Source organism: Coenobita brevimanus, chromosome 90 (genome assembly GCF_032717465.1).
Source record: "Coenobita brevimanus isolate Jiangsu-jjx chromosome 90, ASM3271746v2, whole genome shotgun sequence".
NCBI lineage: Eukaryota > Metazoa > Arthropoda > Malacostraca > Decapoda > Coenobitidae > Coenobita > Coenobita brevimanus.
Window position 1 is genome coordinate 22949827 of NC_137043.1, and position 15146 is coordinate 22964972.

The following is a 15146-nucleotide window of genomic DNA, read 5'->3' on the forward strand; positions in this document are numbered from 1 at the left end:
GGTGGCCATCCACACTCCGTCAAGGTGACGACTGGACTGCAGCGGCCGCCGGCCACAAGCCTCATGTCCGGGGTGGTGGTTGAAGTCCGGCCACCGTCCAGCTGGCGATTGGTCGAGCAACAGGTGGTGGGCTGGACCGAGACCAGCCACCGGCCAATCTGCAGCCGGTGTCGGTCTAGTGGCAACCTAGATGTCCCGGTCTAAACTGCGACAGGAAGCAGTCCGGCTGGCCACCCGTCGGTGTCTTGACCTGTGTGTGCCTGGCCATGGTCTCCATTCGGCCGCCCGCTGGACGGACACTGGACGACCACCAGTGGCCGATCAGTGGCACGACTGCTCGGAGACCTCTGTGGTCGGGGACTGGGTTCACGATTTTCAGGTTTGCGACAAGTCGTACCTGCAGTGTGACTGGGGCATAAAGACATTCAAGAGGATGATTCACTGTTCATTGACGATGACCCTGAAGATAATGGGTAATGATTTTGAACCACTGTATTTGCTCTGAAGGATCCTTCATCAAGTGCTGAATGATGAAAAACACTCGGCATGGTGGGAGGGTGGAGTAGGGTGAGCCAAGTGAGTCGGAATGGTTACGTAAGAAAATATATTTTTTATTATGAATTTAATTGTGTCCATGCCTTGCTTAAATTTTACTGTGTTATGCAATAAATTATTTATAGTGGCATTTGAGAAAAGTTAAGAGGCAAATGGGACGCTACCAAAAGTTAGAAGGAACTGGTGGGGGTTGAACCAGGATGGTGGCCATGATGCTTTTCATAAATGCAAATATCTTCTTGTGTGTGTTATATATGACCTTTATCGAGTCTAAACCCTGCTAAGTTTATTCTGTGTTATGCAACAAAGTATTTTTAGTGGCATTTTTGAAAAGTTAAGATGCAGATGGGACATTGCCACAAGTTAGAAGGAACTTGTGGGGTGGAGCAGGATTGTGGTAAAGACACTTTTCATGTGTGAAAATATCTTCCTGTCTGTGTTACATATGGCCTTTATCGAGTCTAAACCTCGCTAAAATTATACTGTTATGCAATAAATTATTTATAGTGGCATCTGAGAAAAGTGAAGAGACAAATGGGATATTGACCCGAGTTAGAAGGAACTGGTGGGGTGAACAGGACAGTGGCCCAATTGCTTTTCATGAATAGTATGAAAATATCTTGGTGGGGGAAGTCCAAACGTTGCTCTTTTTGGAGTTTCACTTTTTTCGAAATTGCTTGGGCCCCAATTAGTCTGTTCTCGTGAGGTTTTACTGCATGTCCAAGAGGCCAGTCATTTCTTCATTAGCTACTCCAAATACGAAGAAATGAAGGCAACTGATTACACTGTAGCAGCAAATCAAGGTGCCGGATGCTCTGCAACGTGGCAATGGCGTTTCAAGTGTTGGGTGCCAGTTTGGAGCAGAGGGAGGGCACGAGTGATGTGAGGCGGAGCGAGCAACACAAGGCAGAGCGAGTGACATAAGGCAGCACGAGTGACATGACGCAGCACGAGTGACATGACGCAGCACGAGTAATGTCGGGGCAGCATGAGTGACATGAGGTGGTGCAAGTGGCGTGAGGCACTGTAAGTGGCATGAGGCAGATGGCAGTGTACTCATACATATCATGAAGTTAATATACCTTCACCTCCCAACTTCAATGCAGGAGTGACTGATGCTAATTCATTATTCTGAATAATACTTTTCGTAATTACTAGTTAATAAAAGCATTTTCACTATTCTCTGTTTCTCCCAGGTACCAAACTATTTTATTTCAATAAAACAAAACTTTGATTTGAATGACTCTGATTTTAGGAAACCTCTTGAGAAACCTCTCTTGTGTTAAATCAATGTTCTACTGTAAAAAATCTATTTTAGGCAACCTCTTGAGCAACCTATCTCGTGTTAAATCAACGTTCTATTGTACAACCAGTTATGTTCACTTGATTTTAATTATTAAAAATAAGGTTCCTCTATACATATTCCACCATAGGTCTGTCTCATCTGGACTTAATGCTTGTTCAGTTACAGGCATTATGAACTGTAAAAGTGAGAGTAAGGTGCACTGACAAATCAGCAGAACCGAAAGCAGGCGACTAGCCATTTAAGTTGCGTAACTCAAAGGAGACAGGCTGGCACCACATGCCCAACTGAGTGCATATTTATGCAAATACAGTAAAATCTCAAATTTCGATGGACATGTGTACCCAAAAACTGCATCTAAATTCAAAACATCGAAATTTAAACTGAACTTCTCATGAGAAAAATTAGTTGTCTGGGGCCTCCAAACCTAACTACCTAAAATCATGATTTTTTGCCCACACCCCCTGTAAACTTTATGAACTATAATTGTGGTTAAGTAACTGTACTTCTGCATTGTATTGCCATACTGTCAGCAGGTGTATATTTGGTGTATTTCTGCCCTTTCCTGTACTGCCATTTCTCCTTGGGCTGCAAAGATTTAGAGGTGCCAGGCTGCTCTCGTACATCACCACTGCTACCCAAAGAACCACTCTTGCTTGCCATTTTGAAACAGGTAAGTTGCGATGAAAATACAAAGAAAATACATACAACTAAATTGCAGTGAAATGCATGTCCACATATGGTTAGGCTCATACTATTTCTTATAATTTTCCTTCACTTCTAGCATTTTGGTTGACATCAAAAATATCATCTTTGCTTGTTTTGGTTGGAGTCTGGCCATGAGAGCACATGTTACAGACAATATTAGGTTAGGTTCATACTTTTTCTTATAATTTTTCTTCACTTCTAGCATTTTGGTTCGCATCCAACATATTATCTTTGCTTGTTTTGGTTGGAGTCTGGCCCTGACAGCATAAAAATTCGCGAATTTGCATCGAAAAGTAAGGTAGGCAGACCACTCCAAAATGCATCGAAATTTGATTCATCGAATTCTGAATTGTCGAAATTTGAGATTTTACTGTATTTAATATTTTCCACAAATGGAGCTACAGGCACAAAGAATATTTTGTTATGGTAAGTAGCATTTTTACTAAAATGAAATTGCAACCACACATCCGAACCCAGTGAGCTCCGTTTTGTTTCAATTTAAATAAAATTATATATATACAGTAATCCCTCCAATATCCGACGTAATAGAGCCATAGGCAGGTCCGGATAGTGGTCCTGTCCGGATATTGGGCCCCAGCTTATGGACTTGTACATATGGACCCTAACTCAGAGAAACACCTATACAACTCCCTCTGGACATGCATTGCACCTATTTAAGACCCAAATCACACCAATAAGGGACATAAAAGACTGAAATAAATGCAAAAGAACCATAAAATGAGGTTTCAGAGGTGAGTTTATAGAACATTAAACATTCTGGGTACTTACAAGTCCCTGGCTCCTGGACTGGTTTGAACCGCCAGTTTGCAGTCGAGTTTGCACTCTAAACTCTAATTTCTTAACAATGCACAACACTGTAAATTCCTGTGTGTTCTAGTGGCGAGGTATTGCAGTTTATTCACTGTTTATTCACAAAAAATAAGCACCTGTGGCTTGCACTGCTATGAGCATCTGCTCTCGATCGGAGTTAGGCTGTGACTGTTGATGATGGCGGGGTAACAAAGTTGCCATATCGCAACAGCCACATTACCAATCTCCTCAACTTTCATTACCAAATTTAACTTTTCATTACCAAATTCTTAAAGCTAGCATTTATTCTTCACTAATTATATATACAAGTGGAAATACATGTAATCACTCTCCTTATAATTAACACCACGTTCATTATTTTCACACTATGTAGGGTAGCAGATTAATCAGAGAGCGCAAACAATCCACCATCTCCATCCTGTGTATCCTCATGCATGTGAAAAATCCATTTGGTAATGCATTATTCTGATTCATTACCAAACGAATTTTTCATTACCAAATTGGGCCACACTTGGTAATGAAAAATACCAAATGGTAACCCTGACAGGGGAGGGGGGAGGAAGGAAGGGGTGAAGGGACCATGGTTTAACAGCTGTTCGGCGCCAGGTGGCAATTTCAAATTACGGGTGGGAAAAAAGTCAGACTTTTTTCAAATTTTTTGCGGTTTTTGGCCCATTTTGGGAATATTGGATCCCAGGACGATTATGTCCGGTTAGTGAGGATGTTCGGATATTAGGGGGATTACTTTATATCTATCTATAGCCCGACGCCCTAATCCCGCAAAGGGTGGCCGCAGACAAAATGCCTCCAAGTCACTCTGTCACCCACCATTTGACTCCCCTCCCCCCAACTCACCCCCCCCTCCCTCATATACCTCTCAACTCCATCCCTCCACCTCATCCTCGGTCTACCTCTCCCTCTCCCTCCCTCCACCTCACCTACATACACCCTCTTAGTCAGTCTTTCATTCTCCATTCTCTCCACATGTCCAAACCACCTCAGTGTATTTCTCCTAATTTTTTCAACCACATCCACATCCACCCCACAACGTTCCTTCACTTCTTCATTCGTCAACCTGTCCCTCCACGTCACTCCACATGCTCCTCTCAAGTAACTCATTTCCACTGCTCTCACTCTTGACTTGTTCCCCTCTTGCAAGGTCCACGCCTCGCTTCCATACGTCAGGGTAGGGATCACAATACCATCATGCAGTGACTTCTTAACTTCCATACTCACCTCCCTATTTCTCATCACTGCTTTCAGTGTACCAACAACCTTTCTTCCCTGCTGTACCCTTTCACGTACTTCATCCCCCAAAGTTCCATCCTTACTCATCACACTACCCAAGTACTTGAATGCACTCACATTCTCCATATCCTCACCATCCAATCTCACTGCACACTCTGTGACTTCATTCCTCTCAAACACCATAACTTTACTTTTGTTTACATTAACTTTCAGCTTCCTCCTCCTACACACTGTCCCAAATTCATTCACCAAACCTTGCAACTCCCATTCATCTTCACTCAACAATACTGTATCATCAGCAAACAGCAACACCGGAAGCTTCCAAATCTCACCCTCATTCATTAGGGCCACCCCCACATCCACTGCCCTACCCTGCACCTCCTTTACAACCCCATCCATATATATATTAAACAGCCATGGAGACATCACACACCCCTGTTTCAGTCCCACATTGAGATCAAAGAACTCACTCAGCTAACCATCCATTCCCACCATAGCCCTAGCTCCCTCGTACATACTCTTCACAGCACTCAACAATTTCCCCTCCACTCCATATATTCTCAATACCTTCCACATACCTTGCCTATCTATTCTGTCATAAGCTTTCTCCAAGTCCATGAAGGCAGCATACACTTTCCTTCCCTTCTCTAGATACTTCTCCACTAAACATCTTAGAACAAATATCTGATCTATACACCCTTTTCCCTTCCTAAATCCCCCTTGTTCTTCTCCAACTAGCTCCTCTGTCATATGCCTAACCCTATCAATGAGTATTCTACCATATATTTTACCAGTCACACTAAGAAGGCAAATACTCCTATGGTTACCACATACTTCTCTCTCCCCTTTTCCTTTGTACAGAGGAACAATTATACCTGATTTCTGGTCTTCTGGAACCCTTCCCTCTTCCCAAGCCAATCTACACAACTTCCATATCCACTCCACAACAATCTCACCCCCATACCTAAGCATTTCACCACACACTCCATCAATTCCTGGGGCCTTTCCCAGCTTAATCTTCTTCATCGCTTCCACTACTTCCGCCCTACTGATCTCTTCCTCCCTCCTCTCATCTCTTCTTCTCCCAGCCATTCCCCAACCACTTATACTCACACTGTTCTCACTCTCTACATTCAACAAATCCTCAAAGTGCTCCTTCCATCTCCTCAATTTCTCTCTCTTCTCCACCAACAATCTATTATTCCTATCTTTCACTCCCCTACTACTTCCCCTTTCACACTGCCTTACTTTCTTTACCTCCTTCCAAAACAATTTCTTACTCTCCCTCCATTTCACACTCAGATTCCTCCCAAACTCTTCATCCACTTTCTTCTTACTCTCCTTCACCAGTCTCTTAACCTCCCTTCTCTGCTCACATATACCTCTCTCTTCTCTCTCTCATCTTCTCCCCTACCTCTACTCACAACCATTCACCATATGCCTTCTTCTTTTGTTCCACAGCTCGTTTCACCTCATCATTCCACCATGCTGTCCCTTGCACACCCTTGCATCTCCTCCTCACTCCACAAACCGCCTCACACGCTACGCTTATCTCTTCCGTGAATATCTTGCATACATCTTCCACCCCTTCCATCTGCTCTAGCTCATACCTTCCCAATCTTTCTTCCACTATGCTCTTATACTCTGTCCTTTTCTCACTATCTTGCAATTTCTCCACTCTTCTCACAGGAGCTGCTTCCTCCTGTCTTCCCCTTCGTCTCCTCAACCACTTTCTTTGCAGCTCTACCTTGGCCATCACTAAGTGATGGTCCGAGACTCCATTCCCCCACCCTCTCCACACCCTTGCATCCAACACTTGTCTTCTCATTCGCTCATCCACACACACGTAGTCTATCATTGCCTTTTGTTCAACAAGTTCACCATCCATCCTCCTCATTACTCTCCATGTATACCGGTGGATCATCTTATGACGAAAGTAGGTGTTGGCTATTGCCAACCCCTTACCAGCACAGATGTCCACCAAAGCACTACCATTCCCATCTACTTCAGCTGGCACACCCCACTGACCAACCACTCCATCCACTCGTACATTCCCAACATTGCCATTCATGTCTCCAATCAACAGCACTCTCTCGCTCCTCTCAAACTTGTCCATACATGCTTCTACTCTCGCCCAAAACTCATCTTTCACTCTTGCCACTCGATCCTCTGTTGGAGCATACACACACACAATCGCCCATGCTTGTATACCTACTTTCATCCTCACCCATACAATCCTTGCACCCACTGTTCCATACTCTCTTATATTCTCCTTACACTTCTTGCTTATCATCAGACATACTCCCTCTCTTGCCCTCTCATTCTCACTGACTCCCGCACATATACCTACATCGTATTCCCATTCTCTCATCCTTTCACCTTTCCATTTAGTTTCAGTCAATCCACATATATCCACTTTTGCATCCTCAAGCACCTGGACAATCTCTCTCTCTTTCACTTCATCATTCACTCCTCTCACATTCCATGTTCCTACCCTCAGAATGTCCTTTGTCCGTTCCTTAGTCGTCATCGTATGGTCCGTCCGGGTCCGAGGCGCTTTATTTGCTTTTTTAGTTAGTTCTTTTTACGGGGTGGGGCACTAACCCACCACCAACCCTTTTAGTCGCCTCGTACGACAAGCAGGGATACTGGGGGAGTATTCTTGAAACCCCCCTGTGTACATATATATATAGTCATTATATATATATTATATATATATAATATCCGGACGCCCAATAACTGAACATCCCCACTACCCGGACCTTATCGTCCTGGGATCCAACAATCCCAAAATGGTCCGAAAACCCCAAAAAATAAAAAATCGATTTTTTGCCGTCCGTAATTTGAACTTGCCATGCGCGGTGCGGGAGAGCATTGTTTTGGTTTGTCATTCCTCCGACGTCCGATAAAGCGCCACTGCATCCTCCCCACTTCCCGCCTGTCTCTCACCGCGACTGGACCTACGCTCTTCGCAATGGCTGCCCACGTGCTCGCTTTTGTGGTGGTGCCGTACTTGCTGCAAGGCCTCCTGCTGCTCTCGGCCCTCCTCTTAGTGTGTGTCATGATGGCCCCGCCACCTGAGAAAAGGAAGAGAGTGGTGTTGACTCTGGAAAAGAAGAGGGAGATATTGGAGAAAATTGATGCGGGTTGGTCTTCTTCCCGCATTCTCCGCGAGTATAACCTGGCCCGGTCGACTTTGTTCGATATCAAACGTTCCCGAGACAAACTCATGCAGTACACGGCTGACTTCTCGTTGAGAAGCAAATGCAACGTGGAAAGGAAGGTTATGTTTACCCCCAAGTTTGCAGAAATTGACCGATCCACGTTGATTTGGTACCGACAGCAACGTGCAGCTGGTGTGATGGTACGTGGAACGGAGCTGAAGGCTGCTGCTGAGAAGTTTGCAAGGCTTCATGACGCCCTAGACTTCAAGGCATCCGAGGGTTGGCTCTTCGCGTTCAAGTTGCGACATGGCCTTACTAACCGTAAAGCACATGGCGAAGCATTGGACGCTAACGAGGATGGAGTTGACGAGTTTCGGCACAAGGTGAAAGGCTTGATTGACAGGGAGGGCCTCACTCTCGGTCAAGTCTATAACGCAGACGAAACTGGCCTATTCTATTGCTCGCTGCCAACGAACACTCTAGCCGAGGAGACGGAGAAGCGTGTACCTGGCCGCAAGCTTTCTAAGGAACGGATATCTGCTTTGTGTTGTGCCAGTGCTAACGGCATGCACCGGCTTAAGCCCGTTGTTGTTGGCCGTGCAAAGCAGCCTTGGTGCCTTCGTGGGGTGATGGATGTCCTTCCTGTCGTCTGGTACCATTCTTTGAAAGCATGGTTCACAGCTGTGATTTTCAAAGACTGGTTTCACCGTCACTTCGTCAAGGAGGTCATCCAGTACCAGACGAAGACACTGGGAATCCCTCGCGACCAGGTAAAGGCTCTCCTTCTGCTCGACAATGCACCTGCCCACCCGTGCGACAAGGACTTGGTTGCTGAGAATGGCCGTATTAGGTGCATGTTTCTGCCACCTAATATGACTGCTCTCATTCAACCCATGGACCAAGGAGTGATCGCGGCAACAAAGCGCCTGTACCGTCGGAAGTTCCTGGACGAGGTGATGGTTGTTCTCGAGGACGAGGACGAGTGCAGGGAAGAATGGGACACTCGAGGCAAGCGGACTTTGGAAAACCTTCGCCGCTACAACATCAAGTCTGCGCTGTACAACTGGGCTAGTGCATGGAAAGAAGTCCCTGTGAAAACTCTTGAAAATGGTTGGTCTGATCTGCTTCTCGGAACAGATGTGGAGTACGATTTTCTGGGCTTTGACGTGGATGACTTCCATGCATGGCTACGTACGCACAACCCCTCTGAGAGCATTCCAAGTGCACTCTTGATCATCAGTCATTCTACCCTGGAGTTTATAACCTGCATGCATACTTCGAACCTGTGGCCCGACGAATATGCCAGCCGTCACCTTTGCCATGCTCAACTTGGGAAACATTGATCGGATGTGCAGAAACAAATCGCCATCCTTGTCGAAGAATTTCATGAATTGTTTCACAAGACCAAGTTTTATGTGTAGCAGCAGCAGCAATACCTTTTCTCCGGAGATCAGTGGAGCTCTCAGAATGTTGCACAAGCTTAGTGTTAGACTCTCTCTGAGAGGCCAGTCTTTCCTCATGAAATGTTCTTCATCGCTCCAACTGTCCCACAAGCATAAAAAACATGAGTACATCGTATAACCATCTTCCATTACAAGTAGGAATGAAATAATTATGAAATCCCCACAAACCTCCTAATCGTGATATGAGTACTTATCTCTGTCAGACAAATCTTCACATTCTCATAGCCTTCTTTCATTTCCACACAATGCACAACTGGAACTGATGGGAGTTCATTGCTGTCATGCAAAAGTACAGCTTTCAGGCTCTTCACGTACTTGTTTATGAAGAGTTGTCATTCTGAGACCTTGTAATCCACTCCCATTGACTGGAACAAACCCTTAACATCAAAACAATAACACAATGAGGTTTCTTCACAAAATTGAAGAAGGATGCAAACTTGCCGTGGCAATTCCTATAACTCAACTTGCAACTGGGATCCAACATGTTCCACTCACTTAGACGTGACACCAGCATTAGACTTGCGAGTCCTAAATCTCACACCAAGTCATCCAGTTCTTGTTGACTGGGAATGTGGTGTGTCTCCAGAACATTCTCCAACATATGATTCATCATCACATTCCCCTCCATCATTGACGATGTCCTCATGGTCAGAGACAACTTCCGTGTCCACAGGAGGGACAGGAATTGCCAGCTCATCATTGTGAAGCACCAGGGAGATCGAAGAAGGCAAATTTGGATATACAATGTTCTTTCTGCCCTTAATGCTCTTCACATCACTTATATCAACCATGCAAAAAAAACAATTGCCATAGTGATTCAAAGGTCCTCGCCACACTCGGAACTGCGAAAGGCATCTTCTTTCTTACTCCTCGTAGCCGAACTTCGGGTGCAGAATGACAGCTACCACAAGTGTAGTGCGGAGCCCAATCCTTATCTTGATCGCCCATTGCCTGGCCATAATATGCTTTGTATGCACGAGCAAATTTAGTATCAAGTTGGATTTTGTGTCTGATCATCTTCAGTCCAATATATTCTCCACATACATAACACAATGTATCAGCTGACTGCTTGCAAGAACATCTACTGGTCATTCTCATCAAAAGAAACACCTTTACGAACAGCTCAAAAACACGTCGACCAGCAAAACTAGCAACGTGAGACTAGCTCATTGAATGAACCAACTCAATCTGCATTGCATGAAACAATAATGGTCATATCAGTGACATCTGCATGGATGCAGAGGATATATGTGTGTGTGTGTGTGTGTGTGTGTGTGTGTGTGTGTGTGTGTGTGTGTGTGTGTGTGTGTGTGTGTGTGTGTGTGTGTGTGTGTGCGTGCGCGCGTGCATGCGTGCGTGATGTGGTAAGTGATACCCCAGCCATTACATTAGTGCACAGTAACATGACTGGAAATAAACAATTGCCAGTTGCTGACAACAACCCAGAGACAAACAAACAAAACATACACCACTGGAATCACTGTGGAAAACTGAGTCTGACAAGACCAAAAAAATTGAATAAACAAATTCTTTGTTACAATGTTATTATAATAACCTGCTTTATGCTAACCTTGTATAACTGTATTTTCCTCGTTTATGAATGGATCTTCTTCATACTTGAAAATGAACTTCAGCGCACCTTTTCTAAGTCAGTGAATAAATTCAAACATAGGAAAAAATATATACAGTATATATTTTAGAGGTGGTCTATATCTCTGCGAAGATTAACCGAAATTCATTTGGGTTTCTATTTCAGCGTGTTTAGTTTAGTTTTCAATCGTTAGGTTAGGTCAGACTAAGTCAGCTTAGCACTGAGATTAGTTTACACTGGGTTAAATCACACTCGGTTTGGTTAGTTAAGTTAGGTTAGGTGTGGTTAGGTTTCATTTGGTTGAATGGTTGGGGTTGTTATATTTGGTTAGGCTGCTGTACTGTTTTGTTAGTTTAGACAATTTAGGTTAACTACAGTCTGGGTATGGAAATGGATGGTTAGATTTGTAATAATTTCAGCAGATCTGAATAGAGTTTAGAAAGTCTGCTATTACACTTGATAAACAAACACTGGTGGATTGGGATGAACAATGATAAAAAAAAAAAAAAAAAAAAAAAAAGAATATCATTAGTAAACAACCATTTACCACCAAAAAAATGATTAGAATAATGAAGAAAACAACCAAGGAGAAGAAACAAACTGGTAAGGTACTTCTGCTTAAACTAACTATAGTCGCAGCACACAACTCTGAGGTTGCCATTATTGTACCCTGGAAACCAGTGCATCCGATTACATATCATATTATACATGAATCATATTATTATACATGAATATTTTATATACAAACATAATATACACGAATTACATGTGTATCATATTAGGCACGAAATCGGAAGCACAGATGACAGGGAGGTTGTCAGGATCCGATAGTGACAACCTCAGAGTTGTGGGCCGCGACTATAGTGTAAGTCTGTGAATTTCAGTGGTGGGCTTGTAAACAAAAGCTGATTAAACCAACATCAGCTGTATGCTACTAAACTAGCTGAGAATTTTATCCATAATTTCATTAATATGTTACAAGTTTATAAGGCACAAAAATGAGCATTACAATTAACTGAAAATATTAGCATATATTTGACCCCGATTAGCCTATTGCTGTCCACAACTTCCAGGTGAGGGCAATACAGTACCCTCGCATCCAGCAGGGTAATATTGTCATGCATGGGTCACGTGTTGGACCAAAAACGTGTTGGACTAACAACAGAGCTTATGGGGAAAAATGAATTATGTCAGCAACCCTCGGAAAAGTCACCCTAAATACCTACCATATACCTATACATATATTGGTACTATTGTAATTATAATAAATGGTACTGTGCTATGAATGATAACTAACCTTTTAGGATAGTGTTGGTGGGCTTGCTGGGAATGGAAGGTGGTATACAAGGCTGTAGTTAAGTCTACTGGGTCCCCAGGATGGCTGCTGGCATCACTAGCGGGTAATGGCTGTTGCTCCTCCTCAATCTCCCTCATAAATCCTTCGAAATCAAACCTCCCTCATAAATCCTTTGAAATCACACTCAGAATCACTATCTTCGTCCACAGCCATGGAAGGTCCTGCCTCTGCCTGTCCTAGCCCTGTAATCCTCGGCAAAGTGCATGCTTCTCACACTGTTGCCAGAGCCCCGTCTCGTGACTGTGGAAAGTGATCGCTGTTGCTGACTCGGTAGAGAATAAGGAGAAGCAACTTTGTTTATAAACTGGTACGCACGCCGATGAGAAGGGTTTCAAAACGATTGATATTTATTCTAAAATATTAATATGTATTCAGTGTCAGGCTAAATGTTCAATGCTGTAGTATGATACATTCTCTGTCGAGTCGCCTGGGTTTTGGTCACACTGTTTTCCCCGTCGTATGCTCGGCAGGAATCCATCCAGATGAATTCCAAATGCCCGTGGTATCATCGGCAATTTTACCACGTTACCGTTCCGGTTTACCATCGTATCCTCGGCAAACCTGGTATGAAGTGCCGTGTGATAGCCTTCGGCTGCCAGGATCTTGTCTTAAGTTTTTTATTATGATCACGTTGGCTTCATTCATGTCGTAGGCCTTGGCAATGTCAACTTTCCTCTCCCCTTTCTTCTTCCTCTCAATGCTTTCTAGCTTGGTGGCCTGAGGGAGGTGCCGACGCTTCTTGGGTTTCTCAGAAGGCTTCCTAGGCATCGTGAGCAGGGTAAAATGCAGTAACAAGGGCAGAAAATGCAGCAAGAAAAAAGCACCTTCCAATGCAATTATGCGACTGAGTGGCTCTGTGGCGGGAGAAATGTAAACAAAACATCACGTGACACCAGAAGCATTTTTAATTGGAAGGCATCACGATCACGTCACGATAGCGGGCGGGGAAGGCTACTTGATCGGAAGTTTTTCATTGGCTATCATCATCATGGGAATGTCCAGTATGACCGTGTTGGAACGGGGGTGATCGTGCTAGAGTGAACTCTGCGGATTTCGCCCACTTCTCGGAGCCCTGTGTGTGTTATGTTAACACACTCGTGTTGCAGTAATTAAATCGTATTAAATAATACTAATTAATTGCTCTTCGTGCTGGACCCGAATCGTGCTGGACTAACGTGTGTTGGACGCGAGGGTACTGTACTTCGTGAAACTCACCTTCTACCCCAGTTCTGATGGCATGGGCCAATAAATAATGAGCATTCATGGCTAAAAGGTCCTGGAGAAAAAAAAAAAAAAAAAAAAAAAAAAAAAAAAACTCAGTCATGTGATGATGATGTGGGCTGGTGAGCCAGTCCAAAGTTTGTGAGTCATGCTTAGCCCAACTCAGGCATGCGATAATGATGCTTTAGTGTCGAAAAAATGCACTATAACAGCAGGAGTGAAGATTTTATTTTTAAAGTGACAATGGAAACCAAACCCTATCTATCTATCTATCTACAGCCAAACATCATAATCCCGTAGGGAGTGGCCATTTGTCTCTCAGTTAGTGGTTTTATGGAGAGGGGTAGTAACTCTCCATCAACGCACCTGCTGACACGTAGGGAACATGTGTGGGTTGGTTATATGTTTGTCATCCAGTGTTGTAAATGGTTTCCTGGCTTACAGGAAACTATTAAGCTTATCAATCAATGTAAAACCACCTGAAATGGAAATATGACTAATATAGAGTGACAGAAAAGTTGGGAGAAATAGGAAAAGAGAGGGCAGACACAGAAAAAGAGTGATAAAGGTGAAGGAAGAAGTGGCAGCACTCCATCATGTGAGTGGATGATGGTCTCCACCACCTACCACCTAACCTAGTCTAAATTAACTTTACTTAACCATAACCCAACCCAATTTAACCTAACCTAACCAACTTAATCAAACATGCTTTAATAGCACAAAATAGGTTAAGTTAGGTTAGGACAATAATTTTGCATTAAATCATAACTTTGCAGTAAATTATTTAAAGTGGAAATACACAAACATACAAATCTTTCATCACTGCCTTACATTCGTTAACAAGCAATCAGCCAACTCTGTTTACAATTTATCAATGTGTTTGACACGGTGCAATCACTCGATGCTCCATGAGTGTGCATATCTAACCCACAGAATGCTTCGTTTGCTGTTTATTTATGATGTAGTTATGAAGATAAATTTCAGTTGTTAATTACTAAGGCCATCGAGTGATATGCTTCCAAACATAGGTGGTTTCTGTACCAGCCACCTCAACTTATACTGGTAGGCCTACCCCAAACCAAGACCTTCATAGTATAAAAAGTGCAGGGGTATTTTTGAAGCAAAATTCTGAGAAAAAAGCATGCCTTATATGGCGGGAAATACAGTAGGCTGGGTTGTGTGATGAAAATTTAGGTTAAGTCTGGATAAATCAGCACTGATATGGGTAACTTCAAGACAATAATAGCATTCTAAGATGATGTCTGTCTTCACTTCACCACAAGACAGAGACTGTCTGTCTTCGATGCACCAGAAGATCAAATTTACTCACCCTGAACCTGAGGAAAAGCTCCAAGACGTCACCCACACACTTCAAGCTGTGCTCGAGGATATTTCGTTGGAATGGCATTTACATCATCAATGTTACAGCACTGCCTGCAGTTGGCTCTGCAAAATAAATAATGTTAAATATTACTTATCTAACCAACAATCAAGGTTTGAGGAGAAGCTCTACTGCTCCATTTAACACAATTAGTGAAGCTTAGCCCATTAACTGATAAAAAAAAAGAAAAAAGGTGTGGGGGGGGGGGCATCAACCAAAATGAAACAGAGAACCCAGGTCAGAGCGTAATATGGCATAAGCACAATGGCTTGAGTCCAAGAGGTGGCCAGAGGATTTTCTACCATGTAGATACTACCAGGGATG

At 43.5% G+C, this 15146-nt stretch overlaps 1 protein-coding gene across 1 annotated transcript in view; it reads right to left on the minus strand.

Moving 5' to 3' along the window:
• Positions 1 to 15146, minus strand: part of LOC145411591 (selenoprotein F) — a 176239-nt gene that overhangs the window by 87390 nt on the left and 73703 nt on the right. Inside the window, exon 3 of the mRNA XM_080281600.1 lies at positions 14772 to 14887. Coding sequence (XP_080137726.1) covers positions 14800 to 14887 — 88 coding nt within the window. The 3' untranslated portion in view covers positions 14772 to 14799. The remainder of the gene's footprint in view (positions 1 to 14771; positions 14888 to 15146) is intronic.